We start from the raw sequence: 26,877 nt of genomic DNA, 5'->3' as shown, positions 1-26,877 counted from the left end.
GAGGCCAGGAGTTCAAGGCTGCAGAGAGTCACGATCCCACCACTGCACTCCAACCTGGGTGACGCGGCCAGACCCTGTCTCTAAAAAGAAAAAAACTAGAGGGGTGTGTCTATCACGCTTTCAATAGATATTTAGCTTGGGTTCTATACTTTTCTCATGACCCTTTGTCTTTCTGTTTTCCAGGTCACTCCTCCTCCCCTACACTTAATTCCCACCCTGCTCCCTTTTCACGGCCCACTCCCCTTCCAGGAGTCCTGCCTGCTGCTTCGAACTCCAATGATCGTCCCATTCACCTCTCACCCCTTTTCCCGCCTTTTTGCCCCACAAGGCTCCAAAGCGCGAGGACCTCATTGTCCTCCTCCCCCATCCTCCAACCAGTCCACAGGACAGCCGCGTTACCATGACGACCAGGCTCCTAGAAGCTGCAGTCAAGGACCTGGTTGCCATGGTTTCCGCTTCTCCGCCTCCAGCCCCGCCCGCGCTCCCCGCGGCGTCGGCGCCTGCGCAGTGCGTGGCGCGCCGGGAGTCAGAGCCTGGGCGGGACGGGGCGGGGCTTCGGGCGAGAGGGAGGGAAGCCGGAGAAAGGATAAGAAAGGGAGTGGGACTGGCGCCTACGGTGGCCGAAGTGGGACGCGCCGAGCCGGAGGCTGCAGGATGGTAGGCTGTGCGAAGAGGGAGGGGAGGGGGAAGCGAGGGGCGTGGGCTGCACCTGCGGGGGTCCTCGGGGGCCGCCCTCGGGGTGAACCGCCCTGTCTTCCCTCTGGTCCTCAGAGGCCTCCCTTGCCTCGGCGGGTGGGCGAGCCGGGCTCGGGAGGAAGAGGGGAAGGTGGCATTCGGGAGAGGGGCGGGGAGGGGGCGCATTTGCAGGGCGAGCGGGGGCTGACGAAGGGGCGGCGGGGCCGTCCCGAGCCGGGAGGGGCGCTCTGGTCTTGGCCTCTGGGGGTCCCTCGATCCCCGCTGCAGGGAAGCCGCCCGAAGCAGAGGGTTGCGGGAGTCTCTTTGCTGAGGGAGGGAGCGGGGGTCACCGGTCACCGAGACCCCCTTCCCGGGCTGCACAGGCGGGAGCGGGGACCCGGGTGGGGAGAGGGGTGTGGGAGGGGAATTTCCGGGTCGGAAAAGGGAGCGCCCTACTGGGTTCGTGGCCGTGCTTGCCTAGAGGCTGGGCCCAGGTAGGGAAGCGAAGTGGACTCGTGGTTTTTCTCTGAGGGACCCAGGCTTTGGGATCCCGGGCTCCGGGGCTCTCTGCCCCCCATCCCACTCTCTTTCCGGAATCCAGGCCTTCCGTCTTCCTGCTTGCTCCCCACCCCCCTGTCTTAGCGCCGCAGAAGGCTCCCCAGCGCCGCTCTTTTCCCCTCCACCAAAAAAATCAGTTCTCCTGAATTCTGATTTTTCACTTACTAAGCTAGTATAGTGCCACACACCCAGGGATTCCAAGCCTGGGCATGTCCATGAATAGAAGAGCTACTAGGGGAAGGAGAAGACTCCAGGATGTGGCCCAGACCCCCTGGAACTGGGAAGCTGGGGTACACTGGGCAGTGAGGGTTCTGTCTTCCATCCCACTTGACCCAGCTTGCTGTCTGTTCTGCAGACATTCTTTTAGGGGAACCCCCTGGGTGGCGGGGCCCTAACTGAGGGAGATTGGTCACCTGGTGTCTGGGGAGGAGTGGGCGCTTAGCAGGAGGCACCCTAAAAGGAAGAAAAGTTAAAGAGAAATGTCGAAGACCAAATGCCTGGGTGCCTGCAGAGAGGAAGATAGGATTTGGGCATCTCCATACCCTGTGTGGTGTTGGAGATACATACTACAGAGGAGGATACCCCTGGGCATAGGCCTGGCACTGGAGGATGATATGTTTGGGAGATCATTAAGATCTTATGGCTATGATGGGGTGGAAAATTGAGGTAGCTTCTCCAGGGACAAAATACCAGATTTCAGCATGGTGATGGATAGAGAGAGGGTGGAAGAGAACAGGCATTTCTTTGGCGTCGGTTACTGTCGTCTTGTCACTGTGCTAGGCATTTTACTTACCTTTAGAAAGCAGACCAGATAGCAAGAGGTCAGGGAATCATGGTAATAATAGTAATAACTAACGGCCGGGCGCAGTGCCTCATGCCTTAATGCCAGCACTTTGGGAGGCCTAGGTGGGTGGATCACCTGAGGTCGCGAGTTCGAGACCAGGGCCTGGCCAACATGGTGAAACCACGTCTCTACTAAAAATACAAAAATTAGCCGGGCGTGGTGGCACGTGACTGTAATCCCAGCTACTCAGGAGGCTGAGGCAGGAGAATCGCTGGAACTTGGGAGGTGGAGATTGCACTGAGCAGTGATTGCACCACTGCACTCCAGCCTGGATGACAGAGAGAGAGACTCTGTCTCAAAAATAATAATAATAATAGCTAACATGTTATACTGCCTGCCTGTGCTAGGGACTTGCATATATCAACTCATTTAGTCTCACCTAACAACTGTGCAAGGCAGGTACGATGTCCATTTTACAGATAAGGAAACTGAGGCCCAGAGACTTACAGTAGTAATTGGCCCAAGGCCTTGCATAACTAGTAGAGCCAGGATTTGAACCCAGCTGACAGACTCAGAAGCTCTGACTTCCCCCTGCTGGTGGAAACACGCAGCCTTGAGAGCAAGGGGCTGGATGTTGGAAGAAAGTAGAGAAGAATTAGCTGGAGATAAGTTTGGGGAATGTGTGTTTACCCTCGGTTCTGCCCTCCCATCCCCCACAGATGCGGTTCATGCTATTATTCAGCCGGCAGGGAAAACTGCGGCTGCAAAAATGGTACCTGGCCACTTCGGACAAGGAACGGAAGAAGATGGTGCGCGAGCTTATGCAGGTTGTCCTGGCTCGCAAGCCCAAGATGTGCAGCTTCCTGGAGTGGAGGGACCTCAAAGTTGTCTATAAGAGGTGACTCCCCGCCTACTTTCAGACCTGCCTAGATTCAAGTTGGGCAGTGGGTTAAAATGTCTGAGAAATGGTCGTCCCTTAGGTCAGGGAGACCTGGGAGCTGAGGACATCTGGAGGACAGTAATGAATGTCAGCTTCCTTTTTTTTTTTTTCTCCCCAAACTCTTAAAGAAGTTCTTGTTTACCACTTGGTTTTGCTCACGCACAACACCTGCCTCACTCATGTGTCCCTTTGGGCCCTGTCTTGCCCCACTGCGCATGTCCCTTGCAGTCAAAGGTCCTGCCCTACTTTTCCTAACACACACGCACACACACACCCTTTCCGGTTCCTTCTCCTTGGAGCAGGTAAATTACTTGGCTCAGGTTTTTGCTGAGTCAAACTTAGGAGGTCAGAGGGCAGGAAGGAAAAAGCATGCGTTCTTTGCATGTTTTTAAGACAGCACAAAGAGGCAGGTGAGTTTACTCTTTACATGCGCTAGGGCTACCTCACCTGTGGCCAGCCAGGGCACAGACCACCCCCAGGCTGGTGAGAGGTTTGAGACCAGAATGCCTGGGTCCTGAAGCAAGCTTGTAGCGATGTCTCATGTGCTCCTCTCCGCAGATATGCCAGCCTCTACTTCTGCTGCGCCATCGAGGGCCAAGACAATGAGCTCATCACACTGGAGCTGATCCACCGATACGTGGAGCTCTTAGACAAATACTTTGGCAGTGTAAGTCTCCTCTGCCCACCAGTTTCCATTCCCAGCAATCCCCTTTGGTAATCCACCAAACTTTGAGGCCCCTCCAGTCTCTGCCCTGGAAGTCTCAGGGGAGAGGTGAAGTTGGAGCAGTAAGAACAGTAATTAATTTCCCTTTTTAAGCTTTAAGCCTAATAACCATGTCCCATAATCGTCCTTGAGTGGGGAAAGTGGGGGCAGGATCAGGCACTTAATCTCCACTTAGAGCTTAGCTCGGACTTTTCACACAGAGACCAAGTTCAGATGTTTTGTTTAGTTCAAATTTTTATTTTTTTAGAGACACAGTCTCACCTGTCACCTGGAGGAATGCCGCCTATGGCTGGAGTACAGTGGCACAATCGTAGCTCGCTGCAGCCTTAACCTCTGGGCTCAAGCCATCCTCCTGCCTCAGTCCCCTGAGGAGGTGGGACTGCAGGTGCACACCACTATGCCCAGCTAATTTTTGTTTTTTTTGTTGTTTTTTTTTTTTTTTTTTTTAGAGATGAGGTCTTGCTATGTTGCCCAGGCTGGGTCTCTAACTCTGGGGCTCGAGTGATCCTCCCACCTCAGCCTCCTAAAGTCTGGGATTATAGGCGTGAGCCACTGTACCCAGCCCCATATTCAGATTTTTATCACTGGTTGCTGATCTTGGATTTGCATTGGAGTTTTCTGGAGAATTTTTTTGAATGGCAATGTCCAGGTTCCACTCCCAGAGATTCTGAATTAACTTATCTGAGGGACAGCTCAGATCTTAGATGGGGCGTAGTAGTAACTCCATAATTTGTGTTATAAAGTGCTTTTGCGTCCTCTCGTTTGCTCTTTATCCCATCCTAGCAGTAGGTGTTGGTATCCCCATTTTTGAGGCCAGAAAACTGAGACTTAGAGATGTTTCATGACTTGTTTAGCTAGATGGTTAGTGGCAGAGCCCTGCTTGGAACTCAAGTCTTCCACCCCGTGGTCCAGAATTCCCTCCTTCCCTGCCCCACAGTGTCCAGGAAGCGGGGCTACCACAGCCTTTGGTGGGAAGAACGTCACAGATTTTGGGGGGAAGGCAAGGGGAACCATAGACAAAGGTAGATAAGGCAACTAATGTTTCATGATCAGGAGGAAAGATGCAAGAGGAAGAGGGAAAAAAAACTGATCCAAGGCAAGGCGTGGTGGCTCACGCCTGTGATCCCAGCATTTTGGGAAGCTGAGGCAGGTGGGTCACTTGAGGCCAGAAGTTCGAGACCAGCCTGGCCAACATGGCAAGACCCTATCTCTACAAAATATTTTAAAAATGAGGTGGGCGTGATAGCATGCACCTGTAGTCCCAGCTACTCAGGAAGCTGAGGCAGGAGGATCACTTGAGCCCAGGAGTTTGAGGCTGCAGTGAGCTGTGATCATGCCACTGCACTGCAGCCTGGACGACAGAGCAAGAGACCCTGTCTCTAACAAAATAACGAAACAAAAAAACTGAAAAAGCTGACCAATGACTAAGGCTTGGAGGATGGGGGCAGAACCCAAGGTGGGAGGCACGGTCTTGAAAAGGAAGTGGCTCCAGTTGCCCCTCCATGCTCAACTTAGCCTCTCCCCGCCCTCCCAGGTGTGTGAGCTGGACATCATCTTCAACTTTGAGAAGGCCTACTTCATCCTGGATGAGTTTTTGATGGGGGGGGACGTCCAGGACACCTCCAAGAAGAGTGTGCTGAAAGCCATCGAGCAGGCTGACCTACTGCAGGAGGTACGGGCCAGGGACAGTGAGGAGGAGCAGGAAGCGCACAGTGGCGGACAGGGTCCTCCCTCCCCTGGACGCCCTGCCTGCTCTGCCCACCGTCGCCAAGGAGCCCCCCCTCCCTGTGGTATCTGACCCCCACCACGCCCAGCTCTCCAGCTTACTCTCAAGCCCTGACCCCATGGGGTGGGAGGTAGGGTGGCAGATAGCCCACCTGTGCACCCCTCATTCCAAGCTCTGTCCTTCTCCCAAGCCCCCAGATGTCTCGTGGCCACCCAGTCTCCTTTGTCCAATTCTCTGAGCAAGGCTTAACACCAAAGGGTTAAGGGTTTGCTCTGGAGTTAAGGGTTGCTTGGAGAATTGGAGAAGGGGCACCTGGTAGGTCATTCTTTTCTTCCCTGATTTCTTCCCCCACCTCTCTTTTTTTTTTTCTTTTTTCTTTTTTCTTTTCTTTTTTTTTTTTTAACACACACATACTCCAAAGCCTCTGCGTCTCAGGAGGAAAAGGCTATGGGGATTTGGGGGCTGGCAGAGGGCACCTGGATGTTGGTTCTCCCTGCTCCCCAGCGCCCCCGCCCTCACCCCATTACTGCCTGCCCCCTCTCTGCTGTGCCATCACCGAGCCCTGGTGCAGGGAGATGAGTCACCGGAATCTGCAGTGATGAGCGAGCCCGGCCTGAGCTGGCTCTGAGGAGGGGGAGAGATGGGGGGCGAGGGAGGGCTCATCTCTGCAGTGGGAGAGAGGGCAGAACTGAACTTGCCACCTCACTGGTCGAGCTTCACCTTCCCACACGCACGCACACGCACACACACACCCTGGCACACACACACACACATGCCCTGGCACACACACCCATCGTGTCACCAGTGTTGCGCTCAGACCCTAATGACGCATCTCCCTGCAGCCTGGTTCACCTTCCCTCAGGGACCTGGCACTCACCTCCCTCTGCCTTTTCCCCACTCTGAAAAACAGGACCCAGTCAGCTGTACCCCCCAGGGCCCCAGAAAGATCCCCCACCTCCTTGTCCCGGCTTCACTCCCTTTACCCCCAGGTGTCAAGGCGGGGCCCCTGCTTACCAAGGTCCTGGCTTTGGGTTCTCTGGGTGGTGACGGACTCGACCTGGACCCCCCCTGCCACTGTTGGCTGGCTCTGGGGCTGGCCCTGGGAGGCTGGTGGGCGCCCCATGAAGGGCTCACTGGTCCGGCCTTGGGCTCACATTGGCTTCTCTCCCCCTCCCCCGTGTCTGTGCCTCCCCCGTCTGACTCTTCCTCGTGACTGCTGTCTTGCCCACCCTGTCGGCCTCTCCTGGTGTCTCTGCGTCACCCTCTTGTCTGTCTCTGCCTTAGGAGGATGAGTCGCCGCGGAGTGTGCTGGAGGAGATGGGTTTGGCATAGCCCCTGCTGGGCCGGGGCGTGGCGATGGGGTCCTGGCAGCATGGCGAGAACGGCTGCTTCTCCTCTGCCCAGGGCCCTGTTCTTGGTGGGACTCGGCTGCCCCTCCTCTGCTGCCTCACCTTCTTTCGGAGTGAGCTGTGGGCTCAGGCCCTTCAAACATTCCCTCCCTCCACCCCCTACCTGCACTTTCCCCTTTTCCCACTGAAGGTTTTAGAAGTTAGGAGGCAGGAAAATGTGACCCAGATGGGGGTGCTATTTGGCTTTTATTCCCTGCCTTTGCAGAACTGATGTCACCCCAGACGTCCTTCCCTCCCTAATAACTGTAAATATATAAATATGTCAGGTTAAAGGGAAAAGGTGTTCAGGGCACTTCTTGTCCTCTCTGTCCCATAACCTACCTCCACCCTCCCCCTAGCCAGCCAGGCAGCTTCTCTGCCTGGGAGGGGAGCCTGGACCCCCCTCTTTCTCCTTGGCTGCAGTGGGGCCTTTATCCAGTGCCAGGGAGGAACAACATAGTTAATTTTTTTCTAACCTTGCCACTTTGAGGGAAGGAAGGGTTGGGGGAAGGGCGAGCTTTATGGGACCCTGGTCCTGGCCTTCTTTCACTCCAGTTCTGGGTGAGGCAGGAGCTGGGAGGGGCGGGGAGGGGGAGGGGGAAGTGTCTGCCTTTATGTCCTTTCTTCTGAAATAAAAGGAAAAGCATTTCTGGACTTTGCTGGCCTCGGGCTCTGTGAAGGAAGGCAGGGCTGCTGGCATCATCGGGAGGCCAAGGGGATCCTGCCAGCCTTGGGAAGAAATGGAGAGCACGCAGTTAAATGAGAATTCCAGATACACAACAAATCATTTTAGGGATAAATGTGTTGCATGCAGTGTTTGGGACACACTTAACTCTAAAACTGCATCTGTTGTGTATCTAGAATTTCAGATTTCCATTTCCTGTATTTTATCTGGCCACCCTACCTTAAACGGATTTTTATGCCCAAAGCGTCTCCAAACGGGCTGTCCCCAACTCCCTGAGCTGCCTTTATGGAAGGAGGAGCAACTCTTCAGGATGCGGGTCTGTTGTGGGTGATTTCATTTGCCCGGTTTAGTTTTATTTGAATCAGTTCACAAGTACCTGCGATTAGAAAAGGCTTAAGATGGGAGGCCAAGGTGGGCAGGTCGCTTGAGCCCAGGAGTTCCAGACCAGCTGAGCAACCTGGCAAAACCCCATCCCTACAAAAAATGCAAACATTAGCTGGGCATAATGGTGCACACCTGTAGTCCCAGCTACTCAGGAGGTTGAGGTAGGAGGATCACCTGAGCCCAGGAAGTCGAGGTTGCAGTGAGCTGTGATTGCACCACTGCACTCCAGCCTGGGCAACAGAGTGAGACCCTGTCTCAAAAAAAAAAAAAAAAAGTTAAGAAGTGGCCTTAGCCAGCGTGTCTCTGTGGCTGCCACTCCCTCCTCCCCGTATTTCTTGCAAAGTACCTAGGACCAGGAATGTAGGGATCAGTGGAGGGAGGTGGGAGGGTGAACACAGGAAACTCCGGCATTACCCGCGAGGCCCCAGGATCTTGGGAAAAAGGAGCCCACTGGCACCCAGAGCTGTGGCACCTTCTGCGGGTCGCCTTTTTCTTTTGAACCAGAGGTCGCTGGACTGATCGCAGACAATTGGCTCTTTTATTGCATTCCGCTGGGCCTCTCTCTGTCAAGCCCTGGGGAAAGATGACTTTACCACCAGCCTCCAATCTGGAAGTGGAATTTCGGGTTTCTTAATGGGTGCGAGCCACATTCTCCTCCTCTGAAAACAGTTTGAGGACTTTCCCCACTTACCCCTCGCCTTAGTTTGGGGGCAGGAAGCAGGAGGAGATGGGGACTGTGGCTGGCGCTTCCCTCACCGCCCCTTGGGAAGGACCACACAGGCCCAAGGGGACGGGTGAATAACCGAGAACAAAGTCCTAATAAAATAGTCACTTTTATTTCTTAGCAAAACTATTTCCTCCGTGAGGGGTATTTACAACAGAGAAAGGAAAGAAGGGGTCAATTCACAGCGACTTGGAGAGGCTGGAGGGGCTCGTGGGAGGCCCGAAGGGCTGGAGACAGACACACTTCACACAATTAACTGGAACTGCTTTTTCCGGTTTCCGACGGGGACGTCCCCAGAGGGACTTGATGGGGCCGGGGCCCCGCGTGGGAAGGGAACTCGCACAAACCACCCGCCCTCCTGGGCTGGCCCCCGGTCACCCGCAGGTGAGCTCTGGGAGTGCGGGCTCAGGACCCGGGAGGGGGGGTCTGGCAGGTCCCGACGCAGCCCGGGGACGGGGGCAGGGCCAAGGGGCAGGGCCGGGGCGCATGCAAACACCGAGGGGGAGCGGGCAACACGGAGGGGGGCGCCGGCGCGCGCGCGCGGCGGGGGCGCGCGGTGGCGGGGCCAGGAAGGGCAGTCACGGGCGCCGGAGCAGCACGTGCTCGATGTAATTCTCCAGCTCCTCCTGCTCCTGCAGCCGGCGCTCCTCCGCCTCCGCCTCCTCCTGCGCGCGCCGCGCCTGGGCCTCCCGGCCGGGATAGTGGCGCGAAGGCGGCAAGGCGTGGTGGTAGTGGCGGCGGCGCAAGGCCGAGGGCGGCTGCAGTGTCCGCGGCCGGATGTAGTTGGGGAAAGGGTGGTACGGCCCTGGCGGGTACACCTCGTCCTCCTCCCGATCCCAGGGCGGGAGCACCTCGTTCCAGTCCGGCAGCTCGTCTCGTGCGGGGGCGGGGGGCGGGGGCTGCGGGGAGCGGACGTGGGTGGGGGCGGGGGCGGCACGGGGGGGCGGCACGGGCTCGGGAGGGGCGTTCTTCTTCCGCTTCCGCTTCTCCTCCACCTCCTCGATGATGCTGACCACGTCGTCCGCTGGCAGGTGGAGTTTGGTGGACAGCTCAATGAGGCTGTCGATCGTCTGCGGATCCATCTCCTCGTCGTCCTCCTCCTCCCCGCCCTCCTCTGTCCCCTCGGCCTCCTTCCGCCGGTGGCCCGGCGTCTCCTCCTGGGAGCGCTTGTCCTCGGCGCCGGCTTCCCCGTCCTCCTCCTCCGCGAACAGGAGCGCGTTCTGCCGCGCCCTCTCCGCCTCCTCCGCCTCTGCCTCCGCCTCCGCCGCCTCCGCATCCTCTTCCCCCACCCTCTCCTCCCCGCCGCGTCTCTCCTGCTCCGCCTCCTCCTCCTCCCTTGCACTCTCTCGCTCCTCCGCCGCCTCCTGCAGCCCCCGACCCCCGAGGCCGCGCTGCCGGGCCCCGCCCTGCAGCAAATACTGGAGCAGCAGGTCCGAGGCGAGGTCGGCCAGCCGCTCTTCCTGCGCCGCGGCCTGCCGCGTGGCCTCCGCCTGCCGCCGCCCGGCCTCCACCTGCGCCAGCCCTTGCTGGAGAAGGCGCTCGCCCGCCTCGGAGCCGCCCAGGAGTGCGCTCTCCGGCCGGCGCGCCTTGGGGAACGGGGCGGCCAGGCCTTGGTACGCCTTGGACAGGGGTGCCAATGCCTCGCCTAGGTGTGTTTTGGGGGAGGACACTCCTTCCCCGAACTTGTGGGTTTCGGGAAGGGGCCCGCTGTCGGGCATACGCGCCTGGAATTGAGAGGGGGCCGGGGGCGGCAGGGGCGCGCGCTCCGGGACACGCGCCTGGAACTCTCCCCAGGAAGCGCGCCACACGCGCTCTGGCCCCGGGCTCTCCAGATTCACTCGGGTCAGCGTGTGCGTGCGGGTTTCCGTCTCTGCTGCCGCCGTCTCCTGCTGGCGCTTGGCGCTACTTGGACTGAAATCTCGCAGTTCCTGGAGCAGGGACGCTAGCGCCTCGAGCTCCTCGGAGGGATCGCTCGCCTCGGGCCCATTCTCCGGAGTCTGAGGGCGAGGCGGAGCCGCGGGCTCCGGGCTCTCCGGCGCCGGGAGGCTGTGGGTCTGGCTGCGCACGGTCTCGGTCAGCAGAGCTTCAGCTGCTTCTTCCTCCGGTCCCTGCTGGGAGCCGCTTGGTGCCGGGGGTGAGGCGGGGCGGTCGAGTGCCTGCAGCAGCACCGCGGCCAGCGCCCGGGGATCCACGCCCTGGAAAAGCTCTCCCTCGTCCTGCGGCTCGGAATTCCGAGCGCCTCGGACCTCTGGGGCGCTGCCATCCTTTGGCCCGGGCACTGCGTCCCCGGCTACCGGCTCTTTATGCTCAGAGCTGAGAGGAGGAGGCTGCGCCTCAGGGCGACCAGGGGGTGCTGCCCCTAACCCGTTGATCAGCAGAAGGCAGAAGAGGGCGGAAGCCGACAATCTGAGGGCTTTCATGACCAAGGGGCTGCCGGAGACTGAAAAATAGAAGGGACCAAAAAAAGAGGATTTCTGTAAGAATTCCCCTCTCTAGGTCTACGTTCCCTTCCCCCACCTTTCAGCAGGAAACCCGGGGCTTCCCTGATCCCCCAAACCTTACCCAGAAGAGGAACGTTTAGGAGCAAAGGAGGAAGATGTTGTGCCGATCTCTGGAGCCGTGTGAATGGGAAAATAACCCCCGAAGCCCTCGCTTACCCAGGGCCTCCTCGCCCCCTTCCCTGAGCCATCTCACTGCCATCGCCCACGTACTAAGCAGCAGCAATATGGGGGAAAAAAAAATCTCTGCTCCCTCCCCGTAGGACTCCCCGGATGGTGCGTGGGCGACTTCAGCAGCAAGAGAAAAAGCTGCGACTCCCCCGTTTACCGGGGACCCTTACCAGAGGGCTCCCCGCTGTGTTTGCAACACCCCCATCGAGAGGAGAGAGAACCCTCCCTCACGCCCACGGCTGGCTGCCGAGGGTTTGAGGGACGAACAGCAGAGTATTTACCAGCTGGTGTCACGACGCGAGAGGTGGAGAGGAGGGTCGGGGCAGGGTGGGGACAGGGGAAGATCGGGACGCGTCCGCCTCGGCTCCGAGCGGTGGCCGGGGTAGGAGCGACGGTCGAGGTCTGGCGTCCCGTGGGCTGGGCTCAGCTGGGTCGGCGCGGCTCCGGGCGGCTAGCTCGCTCCGGCTTCAGCACGCTGGACAGCGCCCGCGCCTCCACCGCCTTATAAAGGGGAGCGCGCGGGGTCACGTGGGCGCGCCCCGCCCCATTGACGTCAATGTTCATTCATGGGGAAGCGGGCGGCCGCCCGGAGGAGGAAGGACGCCCGACGATTGGAGGGTGCCTGCCTCTCCCGGCCTGCGCCTGCGCGCTGGGGCCTTCGGCTGAAGGGGTGTGCGCTAGCCGAGCTCCGGGAAATGAATGAATGAATGAATGAATGAAATGCTGAAGCGGGCAGGGCGGGGGGCTATGAATGAATGAAGGAGGGACGAGGAGAAAAGGATGAATGAATGAATGGGAGAATGAATGGAAGGGTGGATGCAGAGGCGCTGGAAGGCGGGAGGGTGGGTTGCAGAGCAACTTGGAGCTGCTGGATGGAGCCCGCGTTGCTGAGTGGAATAGAAAAAGGGTAGTCCCAGCGTCTGACTGGGCACCAGTGGGAGATCAATACTGGGGAGGGGAAGGATAAAGATTCAAGAGCCGACCAGGGGGCCGGGTTCCCCACCCCGAGACCACGCGCCCAAGGACGGCGTGAACCTGAGTGCAGAGGGACAGACCTGCACGCCTGCGGGCGCTGTCCGCGAATCGGAAGTGCGGGTGGCAGCCCCCTGACAGGGGCAGATGGGTGGATCTTGCGGTTTTGGTAATCCCATCGGGAAGGGTCCGAGTCGGAAGAGAAAAGGGAAAGAATGAGGATGTGTGTGCCTCTGGGTCGTGTCTGTTTCACGACCCGTGCTGTGTCTGGAGAAAAAGGTGTGTCTGTCCTTCTGTCCCCTGACTGCCGCTTGTGTCAAGGCCCCCCGCTGTGCCCCCTTCGGCCCATCTCTTCCCACACTCCCCCAGTCGCTTTCCCTCCTGCCGCTCCCCTCCCCCAAGGACGTTTGGAGGGCGAGACCAGAGCAGGTGGGGAGGGGGTTGCGCAGGTGGGGGGGGGGGGGGTGACTCAACTCCAGCTCTCTCCACCGCTTAAAGGGAAGGTTTGAACGCGATGGGAGGGGGACCTGCAACGTCAGAGATAGCCCCTTTCTGCCACCAGCCCCTTCGACCGTATCTCCTGCCAGAGAGGTTGGGGCTGGGGGCTTGGACAGCTAGAGGTTCCGGGGGTGGGGGGCGATGACGCACAGATTTGCGCAAAGAGAATCCATCAGAGAGCTGGGTCCGGTGAAGGGAGACCAGCCGTGGGCGGGGGTGGGGGGGAGGACGGAAATGGGGAGGGGGCAGGGGAGAGGAGAGGGTGGCAGGGGGGCAGCCACTGCAGGAATGAAGGGGAGGGAGGGAGGAAGCCTGGAGGGGGCTGCGGTGCTGGCAGAGAGCGGTGCGGGGGCGTGGGCAGGGAAGGGGGGAATGACAATGACACACGCCAGACACACACGAACTGCGGACACAGGGGTGCTCGTGGGCACACGCAGGGCACCCGCACCCTGATACTCTGGAAACCGAGGTCAGGGCTGTCTGTCAGGGTCTTAGAGACTCTTTCAGAAACGGTCCTCGCCCCCCTCCTCACCTCTTCCTGGCACTGACCCTCCTTCTAACCTCCCCCTCCCTACACACACACTCACGTGCTTTCTCTCTATAACCAGCAGTGGCTTCTCGCTTCCATCAGTGGCTCGACTTTCCCAGAAGAAAGCCCATCAGCTCTGCGGGGAAAGAAATGGGGAGGAGTGGAGAGGGAGAAAAGAGAGAAGAGATGGGGGCAGGGGAGGAGGAAGGAATGAAGGGATCTGGAACAGGTAGAAGGAGCAGGCTAAAGGAGAAAAAAACTGAGAACCAAGGTGACAGTGGAGATTCCAAAGAAAGGAGGGAAAAGAGGGGGTAGGAGACCCCGAGGCAATGCCTCCCATCCCCACGCACAACTAACCACGGCCTCCCCTCCTTCCTCTCCCCGCCCCCATCTCCCCTTCATCTTCCCAGCCTGGATACAGAGAGCAGTGGGATGGGGAGGGGGTCACGTTACCTTCCTGAGGAGGATGAATCAGAGAGAGATGGCTCAGACATCTGGAGAGGGGGAGGGGAAGCCATCCAAGAGAGAAGGGAGAGGGGAGGGAGGGAGCCAAGGGGGCTGACTGAGTGGCTGATGGGGATCAGAGACCAAGTTGCAAGATGAGAGAAGACAGGCACCTGGAGAAACTGTATTTGCCTGTTGGCTTGTGTATGCACACACACCTGCGTGTACATGTACAAGGCTTGTGCATGTGTGTTTATGTGTGTATGGAGATGAATGAGATACATGGCCGGGGCGGGGAGAAAAAGAAAGGGAATGGGGGGAAGCAATTGTGTATTTAATCAGATCAAGAGTGGATGGGCATGGTAGTGTTTCCAATTTAACTATGTGATGTTCTATTCCAGTCTGTGTGGCTGTGTTTGTGTTTGCTTCCAGGTGTGGGTGTGTGTGCACGCGCGCGTGTGTGTGTGTTGGGTTTTTTTTTTTAATCTCTTCTGCATGCCTGTATGCCCATGCAGTTTGGAGTCTTTGAGCACACCCAGTTCTGGGCATCCGCTGGTGTCCAAAAAGTGTGCCTGGCTTGGTGGTACACAACAATGTGTGTGTAAGCACACACATGCCCCCACTCCACATCCCTCCCTTCCTCCACTTAAGCTCACAAGCCCAGGAGAGTTTCTCAGAAATCAGCATCCCCAAGGCTCCAGTCGTCCTGTTGTGAGGGAGCGGGGTGGATATGAATGCCTGGGGCACCAAAGGCTTGGAGATTCCACAATCTGGGTCTTGACTCTGTCTGCATGGTCTCTGGACTCATTCTGTTTCTGCCTCCCTCCATCCCAGTTCCCTACCTGGGTCAGCTCATTCACACACTACTCCCCTCTACTAGGGGTGAGCTGTGCCCTTCATACCCTGCTGCCTCTAGGGGCTTCTGGACTGGGCACAGGTTCTTGGGATAGGGAAAGGAGGGAGACAGTAGAAAAAGAAAGAGAACTGAAGAGACTGGGAGAGACAGAGTGCTGGAAAAGGCAGAGCCCATATGGGGACCTAGTTGGGGATGCCTGGTATTGGTTATGACTTGTTTGTGTGAATCCATCATCTCTCTTTGTATTTGTTTCTAAATCTCCCTCCAAGAGGGTAGCTGGAGAAGATGGGGTCCAGCATCGTAGGGTTCCAAGCTGAAGATTTGGAAAACCGGGAGAGTGGGGAAGAGCACTGGGTCTTTTCCCTGAGAAGGTCTGGGAGAGAGAGAGCAGGGGCTTGTGGACCCCGAAGCTCACCGTTCCCCTCTTCTCCTCCCCCTCCCCCCAACCGGTGACTCACCTCTGCAGCCTTTAACTGCGTCAGCCATGGTGGAGGGGCAGGCAGGGAGGGGGCACTTTATGAGAGGGGAAGGGGTCTCCACTTTGAACTTACAGAAGATGCTGAAGGCCCCCTGAAAATTGCCCCATTTAGAACACACTCTTGCCCTATCCCCTCCCCATCCCAGAGCTGGGGAGTCCTGGGGAAGGGACTGAGGGGTGGGCTGGGGGCTACGGGAGGGTCTGGAATGATGAGTGATGGGAAGGGGGTACCCACCCTGATTTTTAGTCCCGAGGTCCCATTCGCCCTCAGACCCCCACCCACTCCTGAGTGGGGGAGGGGAGACCCAGCAAGCGGGGGAGGGCAACGCCGCAGAGATGAGTCACCAAGAAAGAGAGAGAGAAAGAGACAGAGATGGGGAGAGACACGAAGAGAGAGCCACTGGAGAGACTTAATACACACACACACACACAAATACACACACAGACACACACACACACCATCAAGGTGGTATCCACCAAGAGAAAGAAAACCACTTCTGTCATCCTGAACCAGCCTCCCTCAACTTCCACCTGTCACACACATAACACACTGTCCTACAGAATCACACTGAGATTCGGAGACACACCCACTTACACAAACACAATGTCACACCTAGCCTAGCAGTTACCCAGACCTAGGCTGGAGATGTGTGCAGGGCAATGGAGGTGTGCTCTAAGTGTTCTCATTCATTCCTTTTACCAGGTGGAGGGAGGGGCGCCAAAACCCTCAAGGAATGCGACTTCAGAGATCCAAGACGCGGTTGCAGGGACTCACAGGCTGCGCTGTGCACACTCGACAATACACACAAGTCGCCTGCCTCCCCGTCCACACGCACATAGTAACATATCAAGCATCGTCCTCATCAAAAAGCAACAGAAAAAAAACCACTTGAGGTACCTGATTCTGGGGTACACCAGGCACGTTGTCCCGAATCCATCCCACCCAGACACCCCCTGACTCGTACACACATGTACAGAAACGCAGACACACAAAGACGCCCACGGACACACTCACACGGACGAAAACCACCTTGTGCTGCCTTGCCCGCGTCCGCGCACGTCCTGGCGCCCCCGTGTGTTACTTTGGGGGATCGCAGTCTCCGCCGATCCAGAGCTGGCTCCGCGGGGGCGGTGCCCAGGCTCTCTCCACCTTCTCCACCCATCACCGGTTGCCCACCTAGAAAAGGGGAAAGCGATCCCGGCTGGCCACGGGCAAGTCTGGAACTGGGGGTTAGATGCCTGGATCCTGGCTGATGGAAGCTGGTCTTGGATGCCAAGTGGGACTTGGGAGAAGAACTCACAGAACTGGGTAGCAGCCGACTCCCAGGTCCAGGGAAAAGCGAGGCCCAGGGCGAGTCAGGAGGCCGTGCTGCTGCCCACCTCGATCCTGAGCAGCGGCTTCTTTCCTCCGCTTGGCAGGGGTGGGGTAGGGGCGCACAGCCAGCAGCCCTCCTCAGAACCCCTCTCCACCTCCCCCCTCTCCCCGGGAAGTCATTAGCCCCATTGCCACAGGGCTTAGAGATCCTCTCTGATACAGGCTGCTGGGGAAAGGGGAAGATAATGTGTCTCATTTCTCCCCATTGGGAAGTGAAACAGACACAGAGGGTGGCCAAAAGGTCCATTTTATTGTCATACAATCGTGGTCACCGTGACAAGGAGGGTGGCAGCGTGGCCAGGCACAGGATGCACCCAAGGAGAGCAGCACAGTAGCAAAACCAGAGCTGCGGAAAGTGGCGAAGCGGCGGCTGCCCCCACCCCCCACCTTGTCCACATTCTTCCACCTGCTGGTGTCCACCTCTGCCCACATCTCGGATCCCATCCCCAGCGAACCCCGAACTCACTGTCAACATTCTCCTAGCACCTATGCATTGCCCAACAAGAAGCTGAAGCTAACATCATCCCACAGAGTGAAGTTCTAGGTCATGCTCTAGGCTTGGGACACCCGGGTTCTATTCCCTGGGAGGCTCCTAGCTACTTTGAATGACTTAGAAGTCACTTTGATCTTTCCCAGCCTTCTGTTTTCTCCCTCTGCCTTTGATGTGGGGAACCAGTATTGGAGACAGCGCTGTGCAGATGCAGCTGTTACTACTTGCAATTAAATAGAAGACTCTCAAAGTTCTAAAAGCAAAAATGATCCAGAGAAAGGGAGTGGTGTCCAGAAATACCAGGAGGTGGGAATTCCAGTTGCACTAGAAGGCGGCCTGGTTGGAATCAGGAGACAGCCCCTATGCCAGGCTGAGGGACCTGCCCTCCACTGTACCAAACTCTCCAGCTAGAACCACACCACACACACACCCCCACCACCACCCTCCCCCCCACCGCTCGGGTGAGCTGGGGCACGGGGGAGCCTGCGAAATAGCAACGTTGTGCAAAGCAGGAGGAAACCCCAGTGAGAGAGGCAGGCTCAGAAAGCGCATCACCAGATGAACAAGGACCCAAATGGGGGAGCATTCTAAATACATTTCATTTTACAGTATCACTCTCTCTCTCTGGATTGCACACTGGGCTGGTGATGGGAAGGAAAACAGGGACAGAAAAATGGGCACTGCGGTGTTAAGCGTCGTAGAGATCCAGAGAGGATGAGGATGAGGGGCTAGAGAGAAGTGGGGAGAGGGCACTGATCTCTGGCACCAGAAGCTTGAGCAGGGGGAGGGGATTGGGGTGGGGAGGGCAGTGCAGGACCAGTTTTTAGGGCTTTAGAAAGGGCAGAAGGAAGAAAAGAAACGCGGATTGGGCGGCTGCGCTCGGGAACGAGGCTGGGCATCCCACACACTCCTGAGTGCTTCCACCCACGAGGGGGCAGAAGGGAGAAGCCAGGAAAGGGGGAGTTCACGCCCCCGGTGAGGTGATGGAGAGGGAAGGAAGGACTCTGAAGCCTGTGCGGGGACCAGTTCTTTGGAAAAACAGAGGGTGGATAACAGCAGCTCAAGGCCCCCACCCCCACCCCACACCTAATAGTCCGCAAGTTCAGGTCAGGGAATGGGCAATGGTGTTTGGGGGAGCTAGAGGCAAGATAGTAAGGGGAAAAGGGGCAGAGTGGGGGGACCTGCGCCAGTAAGGGCAGGAGGGCAGGAGTCAGAGGGGACTTCCCAGGAGACGCAGCGTCGGAAATGGCAGGAAAGAGGCTGGCTGGGGAAACTGCGGAAGGGGGCGGGTCTTTTTCCCCCTCCCCGCCAGAGGAGAGGCCTCAGATGTCGGCCTCCAGCAGGTACTGTTCAGTATAACCCTTCACCAGCTCCAGCCCCAGCCCGACCTGGCAGAAGTCAGCCAGCTGTGACCACAGCTGGGGCTCCAGGAAGAGCTGGCACATGACGTTGAGGCCGACGAGGCGCGGGGCCTGGCGCTGCAGGTGCCACAGCAGCTGGCTCTGCACCTGCGCGACGTCGCTACCGAAGGCGTCGATGTTGAGATAGCGCCAAGTGCCGTCCCCTCCGTGCGGGATGGGGAAGGGGCGCGTGCACAGCGTGAGCACGCGCGGGCGCGCGCGGCTGTCCACGCGCCACTCCAGGCCCTTGGCCGCCAGCAGGCGCAGGTTGCTTTCGCTAGGCCGGTAGGGCTGCCAGTCCTGGATGATGGTCCCGCCCGGAAGCACGTCGCGCTGCACGGAGGGCGACAGCAGGAGGCGTGCCACGTCGCCGCCTGCCTCGGACACGGCCTCGGTGGGCAGCGGCGAGAAGGTGCCAGAGGTCCGCAGCGCCGCCAGCCGCGCGCCCAGCCCGGCCAGCAGCGCGGACGCGTTGAATCGGACCAAAAGAATGCCCTGCGGGGGGCATGAGTGAGCGCGGGGAGCGGGGGCGCAGCAGGGCTGGCGAGCCCGGCGCCTCTCGGCAGGCATCTTCACTCCCACGTTCGCGCCCACGGGCTCCCACCTGGGTCCCTCTGGAGGAGCGACCGTGAGGGCTCCGGGCCGAGTGGGATATGGGAAAGCCTGGGTTTCAAGGGTACCAGACAGGGACCAGGGGCACGGGCTCCCAATACGTGGATCCCCAAGAAGAGGTGGGATCAGTATGGAGTAGCCAGGGAACTGAGGGTACGGGTCCCCGGGTCTCCAGGGACTTGAAAGCCAGGGAGGCCGATCAGTCAGTAGGATTGGGGAGGAGCAGAGGGAGGACAAAGGCTCAGAGGAGATGGCTTGGGTCCCTGAACAGAGGCAGGATCCTAGCGGTGGCAGGGTCCCCGAAGTTGGGAAGTAAGGACTAGGGTTTCAGGCTGGGAGTCGGGAGTTTGACTTCCCCTGGGTCAAAGGGTCTGGTAGGGACTGGGAGTCCCAGGGCAAGGCTCATGGGCCGCGCCACTCGGTAAAGCCCAGAGAGAGAGCAAGCCCGTGTTCTGCTGGGGGTGGGGAGGGTCTCCCCGTACGCCCCAGCAGAGAGGCCCAGCCATCCGAGCTCCCTGTCCTTCTCACCTGCTTGGTGATTAGGCGGTATTTCTTCAGCTCCCGGGGGCCCAGCTGGTCGTCCCGGGTGAGCCGTGCTACCTTGACCCCCGGGTGCTGTCTCTTGACCAGCTGCGAGCAGAAGCGCTGCAGCAGCCCGGCCACGCCCTTCCCGCGCTCCCAGGGCGCCACGCGCAGCCCCTCCACCAGCGCCGTCTCCCCGGCGTCGATCACGTTCACCGACTCCAGCGCGATCTGCGGACCGAGGCCGTTAGCGCGGGGCCCTCCCCGCCTGCGCCCCTGCCAGGGCTGTCGGTTCACTGGGCTCTCCTCTTCCCACACGCTGAGCACTCCGCGTCACCACCCGGGCACCAGGCCAGGCCTGGGGTGGCACGGCACTTGGGCCTCAGATTACAGAGCCGGCAGAACAGTCATTCGCCGGGGCTTCGTCCACCTTTTTATTTTTATTTATTTTAAATTTAGGACAGGGTCTCCTCACCCAGGCTGGAGCGCAGTGGTGCGATCACAGCTCACTGCAGCCTCAAACTCCTGGGCTCAAGAGATCCCCTCCACCCCCAAGCCTTCCTAGTAGCTGGGACAACAGGCACGCACCCCTACTCTCGGCTTTTTATTTATTTTTATTTTTTGGAGACAGGGATCTCGCATGTTGCCCAGGCTGGTCTGGAACTCCTAGCCTCAAGTGATCCTCCTGCCTCGGCCTCCCAAAGAGCTGGGGTTACAGGAGTTAGCCGACGCGCCCGGCCCCTTCCACCTCTTGAGATGCTCCAGCTCCGAGTGTGTCAAGTTCCGGACCGCTCGCCACGCCCCTTCCTTGGCTCCTCCCCCGGGAGTTTGCCACGCCCCACTTCCTCTTAGCTCCTCCCCCAGCCCAACTCTAAGCTCTTCCTGCTCCCACCCCTAGCCTACCCTCTCTCTCCTGCTCCCCACCTCCTTTGCTTTTACCCCCCAGAAACTCCTCCGGTGGATCCTCGAACTTTCAAACGCTCACCTGTCCCTCTGGTTCCTCTGCTTTAGGACTCCTCCACCCCACCCTCACTGACATAGCCCCTGGATCCGCACTGCACGCCCTGCACTTAGGTCCCAAAGCAGGCTCTATTTCCTCAGCTTCCGGACGAAGGCTGGGGAGAAGCTCTCATCCCTCTCTTCCTAAGATCCACGCACCCGCAGGTGGCTTCACCCCATGTCACCTGGGCCCTGCCCCCGGGCTCACCACGCCTCCGTTGCGCTTGGCCAGCACCACCGTGCGGTCGGGGTCCCGGAGCCAGCTGTGGTAGCGGCTAGGAAGGTAGTCCAGGCCACCGTAGATGCCCCCCGAGATGGCCAGCACTTCCTCAAACTCCCGTTCCGTGGCCACCACGAAGTCCAATGGCTCGGCCTCAGCCTCAGGCCCCGATCCTGACCCAAGATCGGCCCCCGACAACTCGGCCTTGGCCTCAGGCCCTGACTCAGCCCCCAGGGGCTCAGCCTCAGCCTCAGGCCCCGATCCCGACCTGGGCTCGGCCTCCACCTCCTGTGGCCGGGTTTCAGAGCTTGGCTCTGCATCTCGGGCAGTCTTCTTTTCCGGCTTAGGGACCTCTGAGGTTGCTGTGCCACAGCTGGCTTCCAGCTTCATGACCCTGCAGAAAAAAAGAGAATTCAGCACCTGGATCAGCCCCTTTGTTTCCACATCTGGGCCCCTGCACACAAACGGTCCTAATGCCCCTTCCTACACAAATACCCTTTCTTTTTCTTTTCTTTTCTTTTATTTATTTATTTATTTATTTATTTATTTATTTATTTATTTATTTATTTTGAGACGGAGTCTCGTTCTGCCGCCCAGGCTGGAGTGCAGTGGCGCGATCTCGGCTCACTGCAACCTCTGCCTCCCCGCTTCAAACTATTCTCCTGCCTTCACCTCCTGAGTTGCTGGGACTACAGGCACGTGCCACCATGCCTGGCTAATTTTTGTATTTTTAGTAGAGACGGAGCTTCACCATGTTGTCCAGGCTGATCTTGAATTCCTGACTTCAGGTGATCCTCCTACCTCAGCTTCCCAAAGTGCTGCGATTACAGGTGTGAGCCACCACGTTGGCCCCTTTCTTCATTTCTTCTTCTTATTTTTTTAAAAAACAGATAGGGATCTCACTACGTTGCCCAGGCTGGTCTCGAACTCCTGGGTTTGAGATCCTCCTACCTTGGCCCCCCAAAGTGCTGGGATTACAGGTGTGAGCCACTGTACCTGGCCCACACCCTTTCTTTTCTGCTGTCCACACAGACCCTGGGAGTGGAGGTCTCCCAGCTCCCTCCCTCTTTCCACCAGCTTCCAGAAATCTCAGCTCTACCCACCCCACTCTTATGGGATGCTCCCTAACAGTCAGAAACTTAGAACCCTGTGAGATCCCCATAGACCAGCCCCAGATCCAGGGACCCAGGCAAAAGAAAAAAGGCACTTGGGGGTAGTTTAAAAAAAAAAAAAAAAAAGAAGGCTGGACACGGAAACCCATGCCTGTACTCCCAGCACTTTGGGAGGCCAAGGCAGGTGGATTGGTTGAGTCATGGAGTTTAAGAACAGCCTGGGCAATATAGTGAGACTCTGTCTATACAAAAAATTAGCTGGGCATGGTGGTGCAGTGGGCCTGTAGTCCCAGCTGCTCTGAGGCTGAAGTGGGAGGATCATTTGAGCCAAGGAGACAAAGGTTGCAGTGAGCCGGGATCACACCACCGCATTCCAGCCTGTGTGACAGAGAGAGAACCTGTGTCAAAAAAAAAAAAGAGGCACACTCCTTCAAGGATCCCATCACCTCTCTAAGACCTCTGCAAGGACAACATGAGAAAGAAACTCCCACTGTCACCCCTCTGTCCACAAGAAAGTTCCCAGAGAACAGTGGAGGACTCACCCTCACCCCATTTCCTGCCACTACCAACTACAATCCCAGCCAGGGCAAAGGGGGAGGGTGTAGACCCCAAATATCCTCCATATTGCTGCCCCAGTTCCCCGTCCCCCCCCCCTCCACCTCTTGACATACACATTCAAATATAAGCAAGATAGATAGCTCCACTAGAAAATGTCAAGCCAGCCTAGCATGGCGGCTTAGCCGAGGCGGGTAGATCACCTGAGGTCAGGAGTTCGAGACCAGCCTGGCCAGCGTGATGAAACCCCATCTCTACCAAAAATACAAAAATTAGCCAAGCATGGTGGTGGACGCCTGTAATCCAAGCTACTAGGGAGGCTGAGGCACAAAAGTCACTTGAACCCGGGAGGTGGAGGTTGTAGTGAGCCTGAGCCGAGGTTGAGCCACTGCACTCCAGCCTGGGCAACAGAGTGAGACTCTGTCTGAAGAAAAAAAAAAAAGAAGAAGAAGAAGAAAATGTCAAACCATTCTTTCTAAGCCAGTCAACGTCCCCCACCCCCGCCCCTTTCCTTCCTTCTGCCCCTCTTCCCCATAGGGAGACTTGGGCTCCGTCCACTCCAGGACTAGGAATTGTTTGAAAAGTGTTCTGTCAGAGCTCCACCAAAATGAAAGAGAAAGCCCCCTATCCAAGTCCCAGCGACTTCTATTTCTGGGCCTGTCTCTTCCAGATGAGCCAAATCAACCAATCAAATCCCCCCTCTCTCTTTCAGCCAATGATAATGCTCACCTCAGATAACCTACATTAAGCCTCATTAACCAACATCCCAAGGGCACACAGACCAGCTATTCTGTGGGGGTGATATTGACTTATTGACTTAACTGGAATTTTTTTTTTTTTTTTAACAAAAGTCTTACCTAGGTTTGGGGAAGGTTGACCAGCAGTGGGACCAAGGAGTGGTTTGCACTTCCAAGCCATAAACAGAGCTTGCCTAAACGCGGTATGCTTGCTATACAAACCAAGCTTCAAGACAAGAGTTCTATCTCCCTCTTTGTTTTCTGATTCTTTCTCATCTGATTCCAACACCTGGAGATTACCTGGATATGGAGCCAGAATTATCAGAGAGGAGGAAGCCAGGCTCAGAGGATTTAGATCCTCTGCTGGGGCCATTAGAGACCATCAGGCTCAACCCATTCATTTCATAATCAAGGAGATTAAGAGCCTTGCCCGAGGTGACTCAGTCTGGGCAGAGCCAGGCTAAAAGTTAAGTTTCCTTGGCTTCCAGGCCAGGGGGGAGACCTCTTATTATTATTGTTGTTGCTTATTTATTTTATTTTGTTCTTTTGAGTCGGGGTCTTGCTCTGTCACCCAGGCTGGAGTGCAATGGCATCATCATAGCTCACTGCAGCCTCAACCTCCTGGGCTCAAGCGATCCTCCCACCTTAGCCTCCCGAGTAGCTAGGACTACAGGCATGTGCCACCACACCTGGCTACTTTCTAAAATGTTTAATTTTTTGTAGAGATGGGGGTCCCACTATTTTGCCCAGGCTGGTCTTGAACTCCTGGGCTCAAGTGATCCTCCCACCTCCACTTCCCAAAGTGCTGGGATATTAGGTGTGAGCCACCATGCCCGGCCAAGATCTGTTTTTAGTGTATCTGGATCTCTGACCCCAGCCTGAAGAGCAAGGAGGGGAACTACTGGGTCCTTGAACAGGAGTTGAAGGGCCCAGGTGGGATAAGCTGATGAAGAACCAGAGATGCGGTTGCTAGGAACTCCCTCACTGTCTGGCCCACACTGTCAGCAATCCCTATGCCAACACACAAGCCTCCATGCCTGGAACCAGCCCAAGCCCCAGACCTCTTGCACCATACTCTGAGGACAATGGGTCCCAAAGAAGAGCAAGTTAGCTCCTGACTCCATCTGCAGCTCCAGGCAACATGAACCAGCTGTTCATGGGTCCCAGGAAAATGCAAGCTAGTGGTTCAGTGGTGCTTCCAGCAATACCCTCACTATACCCAAAGGTGATAAGTTGTGAGCAACCGGTAGACTGGAACCCACCTGACTCATTCAAGACATTTGGCTCCAGTCTCCTTCCCTTGCTTACAGTGGGGAGACCCTTTCCAAATGGCATTTATACGTCTCAGATAAGGTCGTTTGTCGTGGGAGGTAAGGGTAGGGGTGGACGTGGGGAGTTCCCAGAGACACGGGGAAGGAAGAACTTTCCAATGCATCCCCCATCTTTCAACCCAGGCACCACCTCTACCCCTGTTCCATTTTGGGGGACATGAACAAAGGTTCCCAGGTCCTTAAACCTTGGAGGAGGTGAGTAATAAAACAGGTCAGCGACTCCAGGCCAAGCCAAAGCTGTGGGCTAGCCTGTAACCCTTGCTTCACATGCTGACCACTTCCTACCCTCCAGTCCAGCACCCTCCAGCCTGGCTCTGTGGAACTCTTAACTCTCATCAGATGTCTAGGCAGAGGCGGAGGCAGCTGGTGAGTCCAGGGCACTGTCAGAAATGTAGTCCAGGTATCTCCTGGACCAAGCGCCCTCCTAAAAGAGGGACAGCATTTCTTGGCCGGGCGCGGTGGCTCATGCCTATAATCCCAGCACTTTGGGAAGCCAAGGGAGGCAGATCATCTGAGGTCAGGAGTTGGAGACCAGCCTGACCAACATGGAGAAACCCTCTCTCTACTAAAAAAAAAAAAAAATAAAATAAAAAAAAAAAATACAAAAGTAGCCGGGCGTGCTGGCGCATTCCTGTAATCCCAGCTACTCAGCAGGAGAATCGCTTCAACCTGGGAGGCAGAGAATGTGGTGAGCCGAGATCACGCTATTGCACTCCAGCCTGGGCAACAAGAGTGAAACGCCGTCAAAAGAAAAAAAAAAAAAAAGAGGAATAACATTTCTCTCTTCACGTCTATCCCCACATCCTTGGGGACATTCTTTAAATCTCATAAATATGAATGATCTCTTTGGGGAGGGGGTGATCAGAGTCATAGCTGGGCATGATCGGAGTCAGAGCTGGGAATGCCGGGAGCCCACCCACCCGCACCCCACTCCCACCACACCCCACACACCTGAAATATCGATGCCCTTGAGGCCGATGGCTTCTTGACACTGGGGGAGGGAGGAGAGGGAGGGAAGGGAGAGCCCAGTCGCCGGAGAGGCGGAGACAAAGAAGGCAGCTGCACAAAGCGCCCAAAGATGAGAGCGAAAAGGACGGGAATGGAGGCAGAGAGCAGACAAAAGCGGACAGGAGATGCGGCCGCAGGGGACAGGCAGGGAAGCGGGAGGAGGCTTCGACACCGAATCACAGACATGACACCTCGTGACTCTGGGCCCAGCAGATGAAAAAAAAAAAAAAATCCACCACGCACCCCCTCCCCTGGGACACTGTAAATAGAAAGGAGCGTGACACACCCCCTTCGCCCCGGGGTATGGGGGGCGGGGATCCGTGGAGGGGAAGGGGTCAAGGGGAAAAGAAAGTCAGAAAAAAGGCTGTAAGAGAACAACCTTGGAAACAGAGACAGGGGAGAGGCGATGAAGTGGGGGCGGGAGAGAAGGCCTAGCGGGTGGGCAGAGGCAGGGGCCGAGGAAGATGGCCCAGCCAAAGGGGATGGGGGGAGGGCCCCAGAGGGCCACAGTAGTGGAGGAGGGGGGCTGTCCTGCAGGGTCTTCCCGAGTGAAGGTCTTCCCTCTGCCTCTATACCGGACTGGGGGCTTGGGCGTGGGGGAGAGGGAGATTGCAAAGGGAGCGATCTGCTTGGCGGGGGTTCCCCTGGGCACCGGACCCTGGGGACAGGTGGGAGCGACATGGCAACAGAGGGGGGCGGGGGAGCGCTTCTGGACACCTGAAGCGCAGCCTCTGACTCAGTTTTCTGGGTCCTCGGACTGGGAGGGGCTGGGCAGAAGAGGGCGCAGCCGCTTGGTCCCCCTGAGGGGCGGTGGCCTTCTGCTGCCCCATTCTGCGGTGGAGGAGCACGCTAGCCCCCTCCCCAGGCCCGGCCGCCCCCCTACCTCGCCGGAGCCGGAGCTGGAGCCAGGACCGAGATGCCGCAAAGCCAAGCGGGGCGGGCGGCGGGCGCAGACACCCCCGGTGCCAAGAGAGAGGTCCCTTTGGAGCCCCCAAGAGTCAAAGGAGGATGACGCGCGGGGACTCGGCCGCGCTGTCGGAGCCCGACTCGAACGTCGGTCAGCGCTGGGGCAGCGCCGCAGCTCCGTTGGCGACGCGGGCCGGGGCGCCCATCGGTTCAGGGGTTCTGGTGGCACGCGTGGCTCCCCCGGCGACGCTCCGGCGGCAGCTTCGAGGGGCGGAGACCCCGGCGACGCGGGAGAAACCCGGGACGGATCCGGAGCGGACTCGTGCCCTGCTGGCGGGGCCGGGGGTCGGGGTGCGCCCTGGGCAGCTGGGTGACCTCAAGCCCTACTGGCGAGACTCCGCCCTGTGTCCCGGCTGGGGAGTGGGACTGAGGATGGTGGTGTCTCGGGTTTTGGTGGTGGTGATGCTGGTGTTGCTGGCTTAGTTATCTCCCCACCCCAAGCCCAGCACCTCCGTTCTCTGTCCGGGGGTCCCCCACTGCCCTGAAGTCACCCTCCTCCAGGAGCCACCCCTCAAT

General features: G+C 57.8%; 3 protein-coding genes across 6 annotated transcripts; 1 reads left to right on the top strand and 2 right to left on the bottom strand.

The window, feature by feature from the left end:
• Positions 1–460: 460 nt before the first annotated feature.
• Positions 461–7,449, top strand: AP1S1 (adaptor related protein complex 1 subunit sigma 1). The gene is made up of 5 exons (XM_031012691.2): positions 461–657; positions 2,737–2,915; positions 3,516–3,624; positions 5,216–5,353; positions 6,692–7,449. Exons 1-5 carry the CDS (start codon positions 655–657, stop codon positions 6,737–6,739), a joined length of 477 nt encoding a protein of 158 aa, XP_030868551.1. The 5' UTR covers positions 461–654; the 3' UTR covers positions 6,740–7,449.
• A 1,235-nt stretch (positions 7,450–8,684) lies between these two features.
• VGF (VGF nerve growth factor inducible) lies at positions 8,685–13,392 on the bottom strand. 3 transcript variants are annotated; one of them, XM_055392960.2, is made up of 2 exons: positions 13,315–13,392; positions 8,685–11,028 (listed from the first exon to the last, which is right to left on the bottom strand). In XM_055392960.2, the coding sequence occupies exon 2, from the start codon at positions 11,006–11,008 to the stop codon at positions 9,167–9,169; it is 1,842 nt and encodes a 613-aa protein (XP_055248935.1). In that variant the 5' UTR covers positions 11,009–11,028; positions 13,315–13,392; the 3' UTR covers positions 8,685–9,166. The 3 variants fall into 3 exon arrangements, with proteins under 3 accessions (XP_055248935.1, XP_055248933.1, XP_055248934.1); XM_055392958.2 differs by lacking the exon at positions 13,315–13,392 and adding an exon at positions 11,539–11,673; XM_055392959.2 differs by lacking the exon at positions 13,315–13,392 and adding an exon at positions 11,151–11,490.
• On the bottom strand, positions 13,313–26,602 carry NAT16 (N-acetyltransferase 16 (putative)). Of its 2 annotated transcripts, none has more exons than XM_055392961.2 (5): positions 26,279–26,602; positions 20,641–21,046; positions 19,440–19,664; positions 16,065–18,794; positions 13,313–13,392 (listed from the first exon to the last, which is right to left on the bottom strand). In XM_055392961.2, the coding sequence occupies exons 2-4, from the start codon at positions 21,040–21,042 to the stop codon at positions 18,222–18,224; spliced, it is 1,200 nt and encodes a 399-aa protein (XP_055248936.1). In that variant the 5' UTR covers positions 21,043–21,046; positions 26,279–26,602; the 3' UTR covers positions 13,313–13,392; positions 16,065–18,221. The 2 variants fall into 2 exon arrangements, with proteins under 2 accessions (XP_055248936.1, XP_055248937.1); XM_055392962.2 differs by lacking the exon at positions 26,279–26,602 and adding an exon at positions 25,339–25,835.
• Positions 26,603–26,877: the final 275 nt, after the last annotated feature.

Source organism: Gorilla gorilla, chromosome 6 (genome assembly GCF_029281585.2).
Source record: "Gorilla gorilla gorilla isolate KB3781 chromosome 6, NHGRI_mGorGor1-v2.1_pri, whole genome shotgun sequence".
Classification (NCBI taxonomy): domain Eukaryota; kingdom Metazoa; phylum Chordata; class Mammalia; order Primates; family Hominidae; genus Gorilla; species Gorilla gorilla.
This window is presented reverse-complemented; position numbering and strand designations above follow the sequence as displayed.

Bases quoted from the DNA above. Each gene is read 5' to 3' on its own strand.
- AP1S1 (XM_031012691.2), top strand. The intron at 2,916-3,515 runs GTGACTCCCCGC...TCCTCTCCGCAG, and splicing joins CTCAAAGTTGTCTATAAGAG to ATATGCCAGCCTCTACTTCT. The intron at 3,625-5,215 runs GTAAGTCTCCTC...CCGCCCTCCCAG, and splicing joins TAGACAAATACTTTGGCAGT to GTGTGTGAGCTGGACATCAT.
- VGF (XM_055392960.2), bottom strand. From the start codon at position 11,008: ATGAAAGCCCTCAGATTGTCGGCTTCCGCCCTCTTCTGCCTTCTGCTG.
- NAT16 (XM_055392961.2), bottom strand. From the start codon at position 21,042: ATGAAGCTGGAAGCCAGCTGTGGCACAGCAACCTCAGAGGTCCCTAAG. The intron at 19,665-20,640 runs GTGAGCCCGGGG...CTCGGTCCGCAG, and splicing joins CCAAGCGCAACGGAGGCGTG to ATCGCGCTGGAGTCGGTGAA. The intron at 18,795-19,439 runs GTGAGAAGGACA...TGCCCCCCGCAG, and splicing joins ACCGCCTAATCACCAAGCAG to GGCATTCTTTTGGTCCGATT.